Source organism: Colossoma macropomum, unplaced genomic scaffold (genome assembly GCF_904425465.1).
Source record: "Colossoma macropomum unplaced genomic scaffold, Colossoma_macropomum, whole genome shotgun sequence".
Taxonomy (NCBI): domain Eukaryota; kingdom Metazoa; phylum Chordata; class Actinopteri; order Characiformes; family Serrasalmidae; genus Colossoma; species Colossoma macropomum.
In genome coordinates, this window is record NW_023494793.1 from 27,522,678 (window position 1) to 27,538,714 (window position 16,037).

Genomic DNA, 16,037 nt, shown 5'->3' on the forward strand with positions numbered 1-16,037 from the left:
CAGCAGACTAGAATGGCAATCAGGAACCTGACAGAAGTGGCACATGCTCTCTCTCTCTCTCTCTCTCTCTCTCTTTCTTCCACTCTCTCTCACAGACTCACACACACACAGACACACACACACACATACACTTAGTCTTACTCCTAAAAGCCCTAATATGATTGTGGTAACTGATTAGGCCTCGTAAAGCCAGGTGTGGGGACTCTTTAAGCCTTCTAATTACGTGCATCTATTAAATGCAAAAGGTGTTACAAATCTTGCCATGGATCACGGCACCTTGAATAGAGCTATCTTACAGCTAGGTTTAGTGGAACAATTTCGGTACCAGATTATTTCATATGTTGTTTAAAACCTTTATTATGTTATTTTGTTATATTACAGTGTAGCATTGTGTAAGAATCAGAGACCACCCTTCATTTTTTTAATATCCAGTCAAAATGGTCCTTAAATTGAAGTTTCATTTTTTCAGTTTCTGGAAAAAATTAAAACAGAAAACATATACAGTGGGGTCCAAAAGTCTGATAACACATTGAAAATCTGGGGTATTTTTCATGTAAACCTGAAAATAAACAACAGAAAGCTTTACAGTTCTGGAAAATGTAAAAGAAATATGCAAAATTCTGCATTTCTAGGTCACAACTTAAATTTAAGCAAATTTGTACAAAAAGGTAAAATATTTTAGCTTTTTTAAGTCTTATCATTTACATTGATAGCTTGCGTTCAGACCACTTTTTCCGGCCTACTCATCAGAGGCACACACTATCATCAGCCCCTTACATGGCCATGGGCCTGCCGGTGGGCCCAAAGTTTTATTACACACTTTATAGCCTAAGAAAAGCTCATCCAAAAGAATGCCTATGTAATAAGCCTGGGATTTTAAGGGGTTAAAGCAAAATGAGGACATACCAAATGCTAAAAAAAGTGAAATTCATGTTTAATTTTCAAAAACTCCACTTGTCATGCAAATTGATATGTAATCTATAATATAATTTGCAATGAAAATCCTTGTATTAATTTAGAAAGGAATGTAAATAGAAGCATTTTCACTAGCGGTCTCAGACTTTTTGACTACACTGTATTTAAACTTAATAAAAATAATATGTATTTTTCACCATTTATTGTGTTCACCCATTACCTTCATTTCGGCTACGATCCTTTTCAGGAGACTTGCTTTCAGTTTTTTCCGCAAATCTGCAGGCATATTTTTCTATACCTCTGAGGTTTAGTCTTAAAAGTTGGTTACATTTTCTGTTTCTCACAATCCAAGTAATCCCAAACACATTCAGTGATGCTGAGGTCTGGACTCTGGGGTGGCCGGTCCATTGTTCTGGGAACACCAGCAGCTTCTTTGTTTGATTTGCAAATTTTCTTCTTTTTTGTCTATTTCCTTTTTTCAGTAATTGCTTCCTGACAGCTACACGTTCTTTCACACCCATAGGGGTGAGTGTTTTCACACTTGTGGATTTTTTTAGATCTGAATGAAAGGTGAAGCTTGATTTTCTCTTGTCTAACAGATGAAAATTTTAAGTACTGTTTATCTGATGGTAATAGTTTGGTAGAGCACCATGTCTTGCACAGTTGTTAGGAATTCCATTTTCTTTCTATCTTTTAATAATTATATTTTTATCTCCTGTTTTTCACTTCTTTTCCTTTGACTTTCTCCTTCCTTTCTCCTCAGAAATATGTCCTGATATGAATAACGTTTACTTACTGGCTGTAAAATTAAAAAAAATGAATGGCCTCTTTTGCACAGTGTTGTATATGAACTGAAACCATTTAAATTTATTTAATTACATACCACTAATCTATAGGGAAATGTAACTGTGGTTACCATTAATATCGCCCACTTCCTTGATCCTTGATACTATATTACAGGAAAAGACGCTACAATTTACAATAACAAATTTGCTGCCTTGGGTCATTGTTAAGGCTCCAGTTTTCATTTTCAGCTCAAATGAAGCTCACACAGTGCTGGCACGTCGTCCAGCGATGAGGGCTAGCTATACGACTCTGCCTTTTAGCGGTCATTGTGTATTGACTGTTCAAGCAGCCGCAGTGGTCAAGGTCAGTTCCTTTAGCACTTTCTTCAGCCAGTTTGTCTTCCTCTAGCAGATGAGGTGGGGAGAGGCTGCACACACTCCAAGTTTGCACTGGCCTGGGCTGTGTATACACAGACACACTGACACTATGTGTGTGTATAGGCTGTGTTTATGAGGTTATGTACCTCACACTTTTAACCTAGTGTTAGCTGCTCCAAAAGAAGCGTCAGAAATAAAACTAAAGACATTTCTGAATGTGAGTTGAAGTACCTCTGACTCAGGTATGAGGGAACTCCCCTGCATTCAGTCTGCCCCATGGCACACATCTTACTGGCGTGGCAATATTGCTACTTTAAGTGTTACTTGGAAACGTTCCCTGCTGCTTTTACAAGGGGAAACAGCACAAGTTTTCTGGAAAGCATATTCGGCAATGTAGCGGACCATCTCTCGCGCCCCCTTTTCACACACGTTTCTTGCGTCAATGAAAGAGCCATGGTGCCATGGAAAAGATCACACATTTTCATCCCCTCCTCTCCTCATATATGCGTGTTTGATTTTTATTGCCAGACATCTTTTCTTTTTCTCCTTGCATTAAATAAGACTTGGGTTCTGGATCCAGATAAAATCATCAAAGCTTTGATTAAAGCAGAACAGGTAAAGAGTTTCCCTTTGTGGCTCTAATGATGGCAATAATTCTGTAAGTGGGACCATATTTCTGGATTATTGAGTGCACAAGCACCACGTTGGTCTTCATGGCACCTTTGAATTCCTTTTTGGTCAGTGCTGCTACCAGAACTGTTTTAAAGTTGTTGCTCAAACTTCTAGTCATTTTTCATTTCTGTCATAAGAGCCTTTTATAACAGAAACAGAGCTGCTTTTTCCCATATTTGGACATTTGGGTTCACTTATTTGGAATTTGTTTTCTTTTTTTGTGCTCAGCACATACTTTTTATCATGAAAGTTGCTGGTGTTGACATACCATCCTAAAAGCGAAAGGGTGGAAGGTCCATTCAAACGTTTTTAACAGGGGAGTTGAGTTACGATTGGTTGTGATATTGTCATGCTCCAGTCACTGATCAATGGAATTACACTAACAAAAAAAAATATTTATTTATTTAAAATACAACAGTTAATGCTGTAGAGAGCAAGTCAGTGTGTTTGTGTCAGATCAGATATTTTACTGGAAGTGTGAACCCCACAGAACAGGTTGTTTATTTGAGTGCAGGATTCCTTCACTTCACATCCCATTTAGTGCAGGGCATCCGCAAACACGAAAGAACAGAGATGGCTTCATACACGTTGAGAGGAAACTACACTGGAGCATGCCAAGCTGTGAATGTAGTAAAAAGTGAATGAAGTGGATGGCTTTACAAATATGTCTTATTTTTATTTTTTTGAATCTTAACCCTTTGCCTCTTAGGTTTATTATCCAATTATTTATTATACAATTTACAGCCCTGTTTCCAAAAAAGTTGGGACACTGTACAAAATGTAAATAAAAACAGAATGCAATGATGTGCAAATTACAACCCCATTTCCAAAAAAGTTGGGACGGTGTGGAATGTGAATAAAAATAGAATGCAATGATATGCAAATCATGTAAACCATGTTTTTAAAGGAAAATACTACAAAGGAAACACATCAAATGTTGAAACTGAGAATTTTTAGTGTTTTTTGAGCAATATATATCCATTTTGAATTTGATGCCAACCAAATATTGCAAAAAAGTTTACCACTGTGTTTCATCACCTCGTCTTTTAACAACGCTCTGTAAGCGTTTGGGAGCTGAGGACACCAGTGGCTGTATATTTGAAAGTTAAATGTTTTCCCGTTCTTGTTTGATGTAGGATTTTAGCTGCTCAACAGTTCGGGGTCTCCTTTGTCATATTTTCATTGCATAATGCGCCAAATGTCATCAGTGGTGACAGGTTTGGACCGCAGGCAGGTCAGTCCAGCACCCGGGTCCTTTTTTTGTATGAAGCAATGCTGTTGTAATACATGAGGAATGTGGATTGACGTTGTCTTGCTGAAATAAGCAATGCCTTCCCTGAGAAAGACGTTGTCTGGATGGCAGCATATGTTGGCAAAACATATATATTCCGTTCAGCATTAATGGTGCCTTCACAGATGTGCACGTCTCCCATGTCATGTGCACTAATGCACCCCTATACCTTCATGAATACTGGCTTTTGAACTGTGCACTGATAACAAGCCAGTGGTCCCTCTCCTCTTTAGTCCAAAGGATGTGGCACCAGTAATATTCAAAAAGAATTTCAAATTTTGATTTGTTAGACTACATTCTGTCTTTTCTACTTCACCTCGGTCCATTTTAAATGAGCTTGGGCCCAGAGAAGGTGGCAGTGGATTCAGTGATGAACTGTTCGTGGTGATCAGACAAGAGCTGTTCCTGAGCCCATGTTGTGATTTCCACTACAGAATTGTATCTGTTTTAATGCAGTGCCATCTAAAGATCACGGCCAGCCAATATTAGTTGTCAGCCTGTCAGCACACAGAGATTTCTCTAAATTCTCTATATCCTTTAATAAGATTATGTACTGTAGATGGTGAAATCCCTAAGTTCTTTGCTATTTTATGTTGAGAAACATTATTTTCAAATTGTCTTTCACTGTGGTGAGCCCCTCCCCATCTTTACTGACTCGCTGGGATGCTCTTTTCATCTCCAGTCATGTTATTGACATAATTAGTTGTGAGATGTTCCACCAGGTGTTTTTTTAGAATTACATATTTCAAAAACAAGAACTTTTCTTAACTTGTCAACATTTTATATGTATGTTTAGCACATCATTCTATTCTGTTTTTATTTACATTTTGCACAGCGTCTCAACCTTTTTGGAAACGAGGTTGCAGTACCCAGTAATGACTATAAATCGTTTGGTAGCTACTGTGAAGCTAGTTATATAGTGTGAGTGAGAAACAGAAGTGTGGGTCCACATAGAAGCCCTTAGTGGTTTTAACAATGTTGTCATTATCAGTAAAAAGAATGTAGTAGATAATATAATATTGCAATATAATACTGTGCATTGTCAGAGACTACTTTTTCATTTATTTAATTTTCAGTCAAAACAACCATTACACACTATTCATTTTTTAGCATCAAGAAAAAATTGTGAAAACATATTTAACAAAAACTGACACAAAAAATGGACATAATTTCACATTTTCCAGTATTTAGCCTGTCCACCCTTTGCCGTTACTAACATTTCTATTCTTTTCAGGAGACTTGATTTTAGTTTTGTCAAACAAATCCGCAGTGATATTTGCCCTCACCTCCAAAGTTCAGTCTTAGAGGTTTGTTGAATTATCTGCTTTTTACAATCCAAGTAATCCCAAACTCACTCATTTTGGAGCTTGATTTGCTCCTATCTCTTTAAATACTGTTTATCAGATTGTGACAGTTTTGGTGGTCTTTCACAGTTGTCAGGATTCCCATTTTCTCTATATCTTTTAAAAGATTTTTAATGATTAGTTTTGGAAATTCCTGTTTTTTTTTTTATTTTCTTTTGACTTTCCCTTCATTATGTATCTTATATCTGATCTCTTTTGAAATATCCTTTTTTTTAAATAGAACTTCTGCACAGGACTGTATATCCAGCTTTTACGATGTGATTCACTTTTGCTTAGTATTCACATATCAGTGGAAAATACCAGTGTGTGTAATGAATACTTTTTAAACATTGATAGTTGATTCTTTTGACACGCAGCGTTCCCAAAGAGAGTTGTTAAAGACCAGTACCTCTGGAACGCAGAGCTCTGTGTGTGTGTATGCTCAGACATGCGTCAGTATCTCCCCTGTCCTGTACTGCGGCCCGCAATAACAAAGGTCCCGGTTTTAAAGTGACGCCTTTATGATTTATCAAATAAATCTGATGCCTTCATGTCGTGGCCCAGGCCGCACAGTAGTTTTCCAGTGGAATAACAAAGCCGAACAAGCGTCTCATTGTGGGCAGAGCTTGGAGGAGCACAGGACCCCCAAGGTGCGAATTAATGATGGCGGCCCGGTGTAATCAGGATAAATAGTTCAGTATGAGCGAGAGAGAAAACATGGAGAGGCACAGAGGAAGGCACTATCTGTCTCCCCGCCAACCCAAAATGCTTCTGTGCTAATGTTGCTAGTCCATACAGAAACCCCTATCAAAGCAACCCAGCCCCTGAGTTCAAAATGTCAGCTTTATTTTCTCCCCTTCTTAAAATGTTGCATTTCTTTTTCTTTTTAGCTCAGAAGTTCAATTCGGTTTTATTCATATAGGAGGTTTTTTTCTACAACAGATATGATCCAAAAGAAGCTTTGCAGATATGCGTGTGCAGAGCCCTAATTAGTTCGACAAGGGTGACGATGGCAAGAAAAACTCCCCAAGAGGATGAGGGAGAAATCTCAAATCGTAATCACGATCACTTTTTTGGTATAGTAGTTTGTCTTAGTGTGTTTGGTGCTTAAATAAATCAAAAATACAGAATCTCAATAGTAAAGAAATAATACTAATAAATACAATATACATTCATTAAAGGTATTTCAAAATATACACATTCATAGTATGTTAGTAAATAACTGGGTATTTACAACAATATAGATCAGATGAGATATTATTGAAAGAGGTGCAAAGGATCCAAGATTGACAAGGGGAACCCATCTTAAGATATTATAAGTTTGCACAAGTTTACAAGGAACATTAAACCGAGGCACTCGGATCAGTAACAGGAAAGATCTAAAATAACTTGACTTAATTAATATTTTTCAGTTTTTATGTTTTGCAGAATTTGAAAACTGCCCTTTATGATGAATATGATGATGAATAGATGAAAACGGGCCAAAAATAATAAATGTCGCCCATTACTGTACATTCAATTTAAAAACCTCTTTTTCCTTTTCCTGTACGTTTACCATTTCAGAAATGTAAGATTTTGTTACAATAGTATACAGAGTCTCAGAAATTAACGAATGAATAAATGTTGTGGAGACAACATAATCACAGTAGCTTATAAGAACATTTACATCACTTTTATTTTTATTCTGTTCTCAGTGGTGTGAAATCATGAAATTATAAACAGGCAAATCTTAGACACATGTTCTTAATACTCTGGGTTAATACATTGGGTTCTTCAGCTTTGCACTGTTGACTGGTGCTCCGTCTAGCACAATGTTTTGCACATTACAGTCAGGTCTCTTGAATATACGTAATTTACATAGCTCACTTTCAGTGGAGTTATATGTGTGTGTGTGTTTCTGCAGGCCACTTTAACTGGAGTATTTAATAGATTTTCCAACCCTGTCTTTGCTTGTTGAAAATTGTACTCAACGGGTCAGATGCCAAAAAGAAGGAAGGGGGGGAGCAAAAGTTTTAATGGTTTTGAAAACACTTTTGATTCTTGCAAACAGCACCAGATAGGCTGTGGCTGTAAAACTTTAATTGATCTGTGAAAAGGGGATGTTACTACTGGGCCACATGTTCTTCAGTTAATTGCCTGGCTGGTGTGAGACTCCAATGAAGTCTGATCATTAAAGAAATTGGTAAAACGTTTCTTTGCCCTCAAAATCACAGGATGACGCAAGATCTGTTTTAAAAGCATTTGCATTTCTTTTTTTTTAACTAGCCTAGTTTTTTACAATATAAATTTCCTGGATCTCTCAGGATCATTGAGTTTGAGAGGCTTTGTCACCAGTGTTCATATTTCGCGATTTCATCTACAGTTACATGTCAGTTAATTTCCTGACTGTTACATTTTTACAAGCAAATATCCTCAAGAAACTGTAGAACTATTTGGTCTAATAGGACATGTATCTTTGCCTATTGGGTTCTATCAACTCATTTTACTGAGTTTTCCCAGAGCGTAGTTTGGAAAAAGTAAATTCTCGCCCGTCTCACTGTACATGCGTCATGCTGCTTTCCTCTTGTTTACAGCAGCATTTGTCTGTATGTGAAATTGACCAGAAAAGCTTTCGAAGTGCAAATCGTTCACGTAACTGATTCACCTTAGTCATGCTCGGGAATGACTGCATTTTTTTTCACAGCTCAGTTTATGTTGCTTACAAGTAAATGGCATTTCAATTTGAAAGGAAACAGTTTGGAGCCATAAAGTTGTGTTCTTGGCAGTGCTCACAGGGGGCTGAGTCTGGCTGATTGGAAGCACTCCTGGCGTAATTGCGGCCTAGTTAGCCCTGATTGCTGGTCCTGTGTTTGGATAGCAAACTGCAGTGGTGCTTCTACAAATTACACTGAGTCCATGCGTGTGCGGTGGCATGGTTGTTGTCATGGAGACCAGGGAAAGTGTCGATTGCATTGCATGCCCCCGCCCCCCGCCCGTTCCACAATGATAGTAATGCAGCCATTGCATGTAAGATGATGCAACACTCTGCTTATACTCTTCAGTTTTAAATCTTTTAATCACCGAGTTGCTTCACATTCCTTCTCAAAAATGCCTCATGTTCTATTTTTTCAGTACTGATCACAGCAGGACAGGTCGAGATGGAACCTCTTGGATATCAGAAGCATCTGCTCAGCTCCTGCTTGTAGTCATCAGCCTCTTACCATCCTTAACCACAGTGGCTAAGCACCACAATTACTCTGTCAGGCGTGGAATGACAATAAACATAGGTGACTATGGGAGAGGCTGAGGATGGCTGGCGGTGGCGTCAGACCGCAGGGTCATTGGGTCTTATTATCTGTAAGATGATCAGACGGGAAATGGTAGAGGCTGTGAGTGAATGGAACAAACCCAGCAGCAGTCTCGTTATAAGATGGAACAGTCTGGAATGGTAACTGAGAGTCAGTTCAAAGGGCTCAGGTTTTCCATCTTCAGGGGTTGGCGAAGACCAATCAAGATATGATCCTACAAGCGTCTAATGATCTGAGTGAACAAGTGGTCTTGGAAGTGTAAAGTGACAGATTTTTGGTGTGTTAACATTTTTCTCGAAGTTATGTGAAGGAATGAAAGTGACTTCAGTTTTTATCTCTGATGATGATTAATGCTGTTGTTAGAAGGGTTTAGGTATGCAAAGTATACCATATCCAAAGATGTTGAAAATACAAACATTGATGCTAACTTGATACAGGTTAGAAGCAGATACTTTCAAAACTTTTCCATTTGTTATTCATGTCAAAAAAATAATGAAAAACGAGATTGGACACACAATTTTTAAATCAAGTTAACCAATGAAATTTTATGCAAAGTAACTTATATAAAATTGCACCATGCTTTTTGTTATTGCTGGCAATAACTACAACTTTTAAGAGGTGATTTAATGCAGTAAAGTTTAAAACATTGTCACTATTATTATTACTCTGTAGATATCCTGACTCTTCTTGTTTTATTGTTTTAGATGACAGCGAGGCAGTAGAAAGCATGTATGACACAGAGCTCAACCCTGCGGCTGGCGAGAGTGCTGAAGAGGAGACAGAAGACAGCATCATGTCACCTATTGCCATGGGGCCTGCCTCCCCCCAGCCCAACAATGAGGACTTCACCCCTAAAGAGGGCTCGCCCTATGAGGTGCCTGTCTACATTCCCGATGACATTCCTATCCCCTCCAACCTGGAGCTGCGTGAGTCCTCTGTCCCAGGAGCTGGCCTAGGAATCTGGGCCAAAACCAAAATTGGGATGGGTGAACGTTTTGGACCATACAACGGACTGCAGAGTGCCACCGTCAAAGAAACCACTTATGGATGGGAGGTAGGAACAAGACAGTACACTACTAATTAGGACTTGGAGTTACCGTTTAAAAGAATCACTGTTTTCGATAAAATAATAAAGACTTTGGTTGCAGATAAATGTATAAAAGAATTCTATGATGATGTTAGCACTCAAAAACCTAACAAATTTAAAATAATTTGAAAGAACACTAAAAAAGATTTTACTAAGAAATAATAGATGTATCCAGAATGATGCACAGAGCCATAGGTCAAGGCTAGCGTATTAGCTCATGGTTAGTGTTTTAAGGTAAAGTAACATATTAGCTCAAGGCTAACATATTAGCTTGTGGCTCACATGTTAGCTAAAGGCTAACGCTGTAGCTTGTGACTTGTGCCTGCAAGGGAATGTTCATTCATTAGACACATCACTTGATTTTGTTTGATTTGATTTTGTTACATTATAAAGCTTAACTTTTGTGCAGTGCATACACATGCTGCTAAGAAACCAGTCTATGCAATGTCAATTTCTCAGTTAAAAAATGCATAGATATGCTAGGTGGTTAAATGGTTTTTAACATCGTGACGTGTGATACCAAGAGTATACTGAAAAGCACAGAGGACATATCTACTTACAAGTTGTGATTACCAAATTAATCTACAGTCTAAGAATAAAAACATGCCATACAAATTGCATACAGTGATATAATAGTACAGTGATTTAATACTATAATAAAAGAGAAAGGTTTAGGTAGCTATTATACAGCAGTTGTGTTTGTATTAGTAAGGGCATCTATTGCAAGCAGTGAATCCATAGCCTAAGCATAAAAACGCCGTACAGATGCCATATAAATCTTATACAATAACACATTGAATAAAGCCACACAATGTAATAATGATCCTAAAAATAATAGGTTTCAGTTTAACGCTTCTGTTTCCGAACAGTTAAGGATTAAGCTTTCACTGGTGTTTTCCTATCAAAATATAGTTCATTTTCTTTTTTCTTTTCCTCAAAGCTGTTCGGAGCTCTTTGTTCTAAAGACTCAAACATTACACTTTTAGAATGTTGAATGCTCTAATAAATTGAAAATGGTGAATTGTTAGACCTCTGATAGTTAGAGTTGGTGGTTTATCATGTAATAACTTCTTTTCATTCTCAAATGAAAATTTAAATATTATTTTTAAGTAAAATGGATACACAAGGTATTAACATACATGTGTGGGAGGCGGGGTGCTTCTGGACTAGAGGCTGAGGTAAGTGAATCCTGTTTTGATTAGCTCGTTCTCGGCTGTGATCGAGAGGGAGCTACAAAGTATAGTAAAGATACAACATATGCATATTCCTTGTGCATCACGGAGTCATGATTGCGCATTTGAACATCACTTTTTTTCTTTTTCAAACTATTCTTCAGTTTCACTTGATGGCTATTTTTAAAATCCTGATTACTGAAGATATCAGTTTTTCCCCCATTATGCATTCGAGTGCACTCATTTGGTCACGCTACATGATACTAGGAATGGAAGAAGCGTGGCATTTGTATGGAGCTGTATTGAACTATTCATTTTCATTTCAACATGACATTGAAGGTTATTGAAGTTGCCTGAGCAAGCTTGTTAGTGCCCGCTTGACCAAGACAGAACTAAGGCTCTCAAACTGTCTCTATTTGTCTCTCTAGCTCATACTCTTTCTCTCTTTCTCTCTCTCTCTCTCTCACACACACACACTCACACATACCCAGTGGACAGTATATACAGTATATCCATTACACTAATTATATACTAGGCTGGCAGGCCGTTTTAGTCATGTTCATGGGAACAAGCACATACTAACCTGAATTTTAAATCAAATTTGATAGAGCAAGAAAACTAGTTGTAGGAAATCCTCAGGGCCTTCTAGGATGATGATTTCTGGGAATTACATTTCTGTGATTTTGAGCTTATTTTTATTTAATAACATGCTTGTAAGATTTAAATTCTGCAAGTACTGTACAAACACTATCATTTATTATGTTTTGGTTAAAAACAAAAAGTTTAAGATCTTGAAAGGCTTAGCGGGAAATTATCCAATCATTTTTTTTTCCACCGTCGTGTCTATGTGTGTGTGTGTGTGTGTGTGTTAAATGCCAAAATGTTAAATGCCAAAAATGTTCATGTGCAACAGCAGAGATTAGCATTATTGTAAAGGTGTTGTTTTTTCTTGTTTTTGACCGAGTTTTGATATTAATGTCCTGAACTGAAGGCCTGGCTCTAATGGTCATGGTTCACTACTGGACACTACTGTGTTTTCGGTATGCTAGTAACTGTTCTGGTAAAATATTTCAGTAATACACACCATATTTTGGGAAGTGATACATGTAAAATAAATCCTTAAACCCAGTACATGAACGAAGCTGTCTGCACCACTGTTTTCTTCAGAGTATTCAGCACAGATTGTTCCTCTTCTCAAACATACTTAATTCCTTTCCTTCTCTTCCTCTCTGCTTCATTCATCCACTGAGATTATTCTCAGTGATACATATGACATTTTGCAGGCACACGCTGTGAGCAGCCTATTTTTTTATCATATTTTTTTCACTCAGTACAGCTTCATATTTTGACTAGACTCTTGACACGCCCAGGGCTTGACTCCAAAAGCTACACTCTCCCTCTTAGGCCGCATTGGCTTGGATTCGCCACTAATGGTGCTCATCAGAATCCGGCCTCAGGAAAAAGCCTGTCTGTGTGTCTGCCTGACACAATGCTCAGATTTCAGCCGCCAATTTATGCGCTCAAGTACTTTCGCTTTACTTTTTATAAGGAGCACTCTCAAGGCTCCACTTGACAGCGTAACGATTGACGAGGAGCACATCTACGAGATTCAGCCCATATACGCACACACACACTCATACAGATACACATATGCACACGCACGCCGCTCTCACACACTTGCTGAAGACCAGAGAGACATCTGTTGGACCATCTGTGACAAACCATCTATAAAAGTGATACTCGCTGGCAGCTGCCGGAAACTGGTTGAGGACAGTGTGTAAAATCCTGTCACTTCATTTTACGATTACTATTTAGTTTTAAATCCATGATTTTGCTTTTTTTATGGAAGCTGTGTGGTAGCCTCCTATAAAAGCTCATCTCTGTAATAGCTACAGTGGGTGTTTTAAGAAGTTACGCAAAAGAGAAATAAAAAACAGTCTCAGAAAAACCCGCCCATTAAAAAAAAGAAAAAGAAAAAGAAAAAAATCATGAAAAATCTCTAGGCTGCTTTCTGAAACATCCTGTCTGCCTCTGTTGCTGGCCATGGCCAGAGGGGCCAGAGCTCTTATCGGAGATAGTCATAACAGTCAGGCATGGATAGCCATCACCGGACTCCCAGAGGAGCTGGACCGGACTACGTCAGTGTGCTGCCCCTGCGCAAAGACAAATAGACAGTGTGGAGAGAGGAGTGGGCTAACAGCACAGGGTCAGAGGTGTTAATAGAACTGGATTACAGCAGAGCCACAGTGGGCCAAACACAGACAGATACTTGCACAGTTAGGAGTGCTGGTTTTAGATTGCAGTACAGGGAAAGTTATAGTTCAGAATTTAGGATATGATAAGTATAACTCTACATGTTTTTGATGTTTCTTTATATTTTCTTACCAGCTGATGCTAATGTGGGTCAACAACAGTGTAAATGTCAATGTCTATGTAAACCTTTTTTAAAAATTTAAGTGTAGCTAGGAAAAAAAGACATAACAGACAAGGCACAATATGGCTAGATTTCAGATTTAGCCCTTAGGGGTAGGAGTGGGCAATATGACAATATTTATCATTATTGTGATGAATTAAATGTCATGGTACATCACAATATTCTCTTCTCTGCACATTGTGGGTATTATCAGAACATAAAGAACACTGACCAGCTATAGATTGCATTATTAGGCCTGTTTAATTGGATTTAATGCTGTGCGTCATGTGAAATGCTGAAAAAATTTCATTGTGCTCCTAGTTTTTGATAGTAATTTTTTTGTCTGTTCCAACTCAGAATTTGATATTGTGATACCTGTCATTTATTGTGAAAATATTGTGAAGTATTATGATGTGATTTCCCCCCCCTACTTAGAAGTCTAGTTGTGGGAAAGGAAAAATATTGATGCCTTTGAACTCTGGTGCTGACAATGACTTTTAAGAGCACCTTGGACAGCAAAGAAAACAAACATGTATACTTGACCATATCAAGCCTCACTTCTCATGTGAAGCCCAGATAACCAAACTGAAGCTCTCTTATTTTGGACATATTACAAGAAGAAGCAATAAATTGGACAGTTATGCTTGTAACAATTTAAGGTAAAAGAAAAAGAGAATGGCCAGCAACAAGATTGATGAGGACAGTCAAAGGAACCGTGAACAAGCCATTATGAATCCTAAAGACCCAAACAGAAGACATTCTGGAGAAATACCATATGGTCACAGGGAGTTGAAATTGACTTGGCGACACAATAATAATAATAATAATAATAATAATAATAATAACAAATGGTTACATATTGAATAGTCATTTACATTCTATATCAACATGGTCAAGTTCTGACAGTTTCCTTTTTATTTAGTTGTTATGAAATGACAAAAACGTGGCAAAAGCATAAAAGATCTTTTTTTATTAAATTCAAATGAAAATAAATGTCCTCTTCTACAACTGTGGTATTGATTGAAAGTTAAGAATCCACGTTTTCCTCTGTTTGTTGAGTTATGAGATTTAATTTATATGAAATTTCCAGAGCTTGAAATATTTGTCCAAACCCAGTAAGACCTATTTGCTGATGTCGGGTTTGGACATCCTTTCTTAAATATGTGTCACGCCTGGGTTAGGTTCAGATTTCATGTTCGGGTTCACACAATCCGCCTTCCGCTCCTAACAGATTTAACACTGCACTTCACCCACTTTCGTTTTTCTCCTTATACTTCACTACTAATTACTAATTACTACCTTAAATTATTTTTTAATCTGACACATGTGAAAATGGGCCATAAACAATGAATCATTTTAAGAAAGTACAGTTTAGTACAGACATTTTTGTGAAGAAAGAGAGTAATTTTATATTATTTTACATTTTATGTATCTGTTCTCTGATGATGGCTATTATTGTCTCTACACGGTGCACTTATTCAACACTGGAAAATGATGGGCCGGTTCATGTGAGTTTTGAGCAGGATTTTGTTGGGCTTGGGCTTAAAGGTGATGCTTTGTATCAGGTGAGGTCAGGCTCTGGACAGAAAGTTCTTAGGCTGTAGTATTAGGGTTCAGAGCAAAATTTCAGTCCCCATAAAACTCTACAAATTCCACAATTCTTTTTATATTGCCAGTAAAAACTGTGATTTTTAAGGGTTACAGTCACTTGATGAAGTGGTACCAATGACCAATTCACACAAATGAAGTAGTACCAGAACAGATGTGAGTGGGATATCAGCCCAGCATTCTAACATTCTAACTGTTGTGCAGTCAAAGTTTTAACATCTCATTGACCTTGTGTTGGGAAATAAATCTACAGCCTAATGCTAAAAGCTCAGGTTTAGATACTTGAGACTGGAAGACCTTACAGAAGCACACAAACAGAGACAGACATAAACATTTACGCATTTAAGTGTGCAGACTCTATTACTGTTTGTAGGTGTTTCTGTGCTGCAGGCCAGAACACAGGTGTGGGGTAATGAGCATGGCGGCTGTTGCAGGTGGAGGAGGAGGACACTTTCCTCCATCTGTCCCTCAGGCTCTGCCTCTGTCCCGACTGAAGAGGTGTTAACTCAGATTCATTTCAGCAAGACGGACAGCTCAATCTGCGGCACGCTTAGCCCCCGGGGTTTCCACACAGCCTCTCTCCTCGCAGAGCGCCTTCGCCAGCCAACAAGAGACAGAGCGCGTCTATTTAAAAGCCATTATGCTTCCCTTTATCACAACATAATATAACACTGGCCCCTGCTACAGACTGTTTCAATCAGGTCTGTTCTTCAGTCTCCTGGAAAGGCCCCAAGAGGAAGGACTCTAGCCAGTGGCCCTGTCGGTTTAGGGACCCAGTAGCACGATGCTCTATTATAAGTGGGCAGATTGGTGCTGGGTACAGTATTGACAGAAACATTGTGGAATGTTGAGTGGACTGACATCACCTGATGCTGACAGTCAGGTTTGAAATAATGTCAGATAGCCTCCATAGGGGACCACTGTCAATGTACGTGTCCATCTAATGTCAGACGCTGTCAGATATGTCTAGAGGCAACTCTGTAGAGGATGTCTGTGTATGTGCTATCCGTTTATCCTGAGACATTGTCTTTTCACAAGTGTGTTTGGTAATTGGGTGGGTGCGCAGTGACAGAATGGCATCTTTGT

At 38.3% G+C, this 16,037-nt stretch overlaps 1 protein-coding gene across 4 annotated transcripts in view; it reads left to right on the top strand.

The window, feature by feature from the left end:
- The window catches only part of prdm16 (PR domain containing 16), a 235,465-nt gene that overhangs the window by 68,516 nt on the left and 150,912 nt on the right, over window positions 1–16,037 (top strand). For all 4 annotated transcript variants that reach the window (XM_036579033.1, XM_036579031.1, XM_036579027.1 and 1 more), the window contains exon 2: window positions 9,376–9,725. In XM_036579033.1, the coding sequence (XP_036434926.1) occupies window positions 9,376–9,725 (350 nt within the window). The remainder of the gene's footprint in view (window positions 1–9,375; window positions 9,726–16,037) is intronic.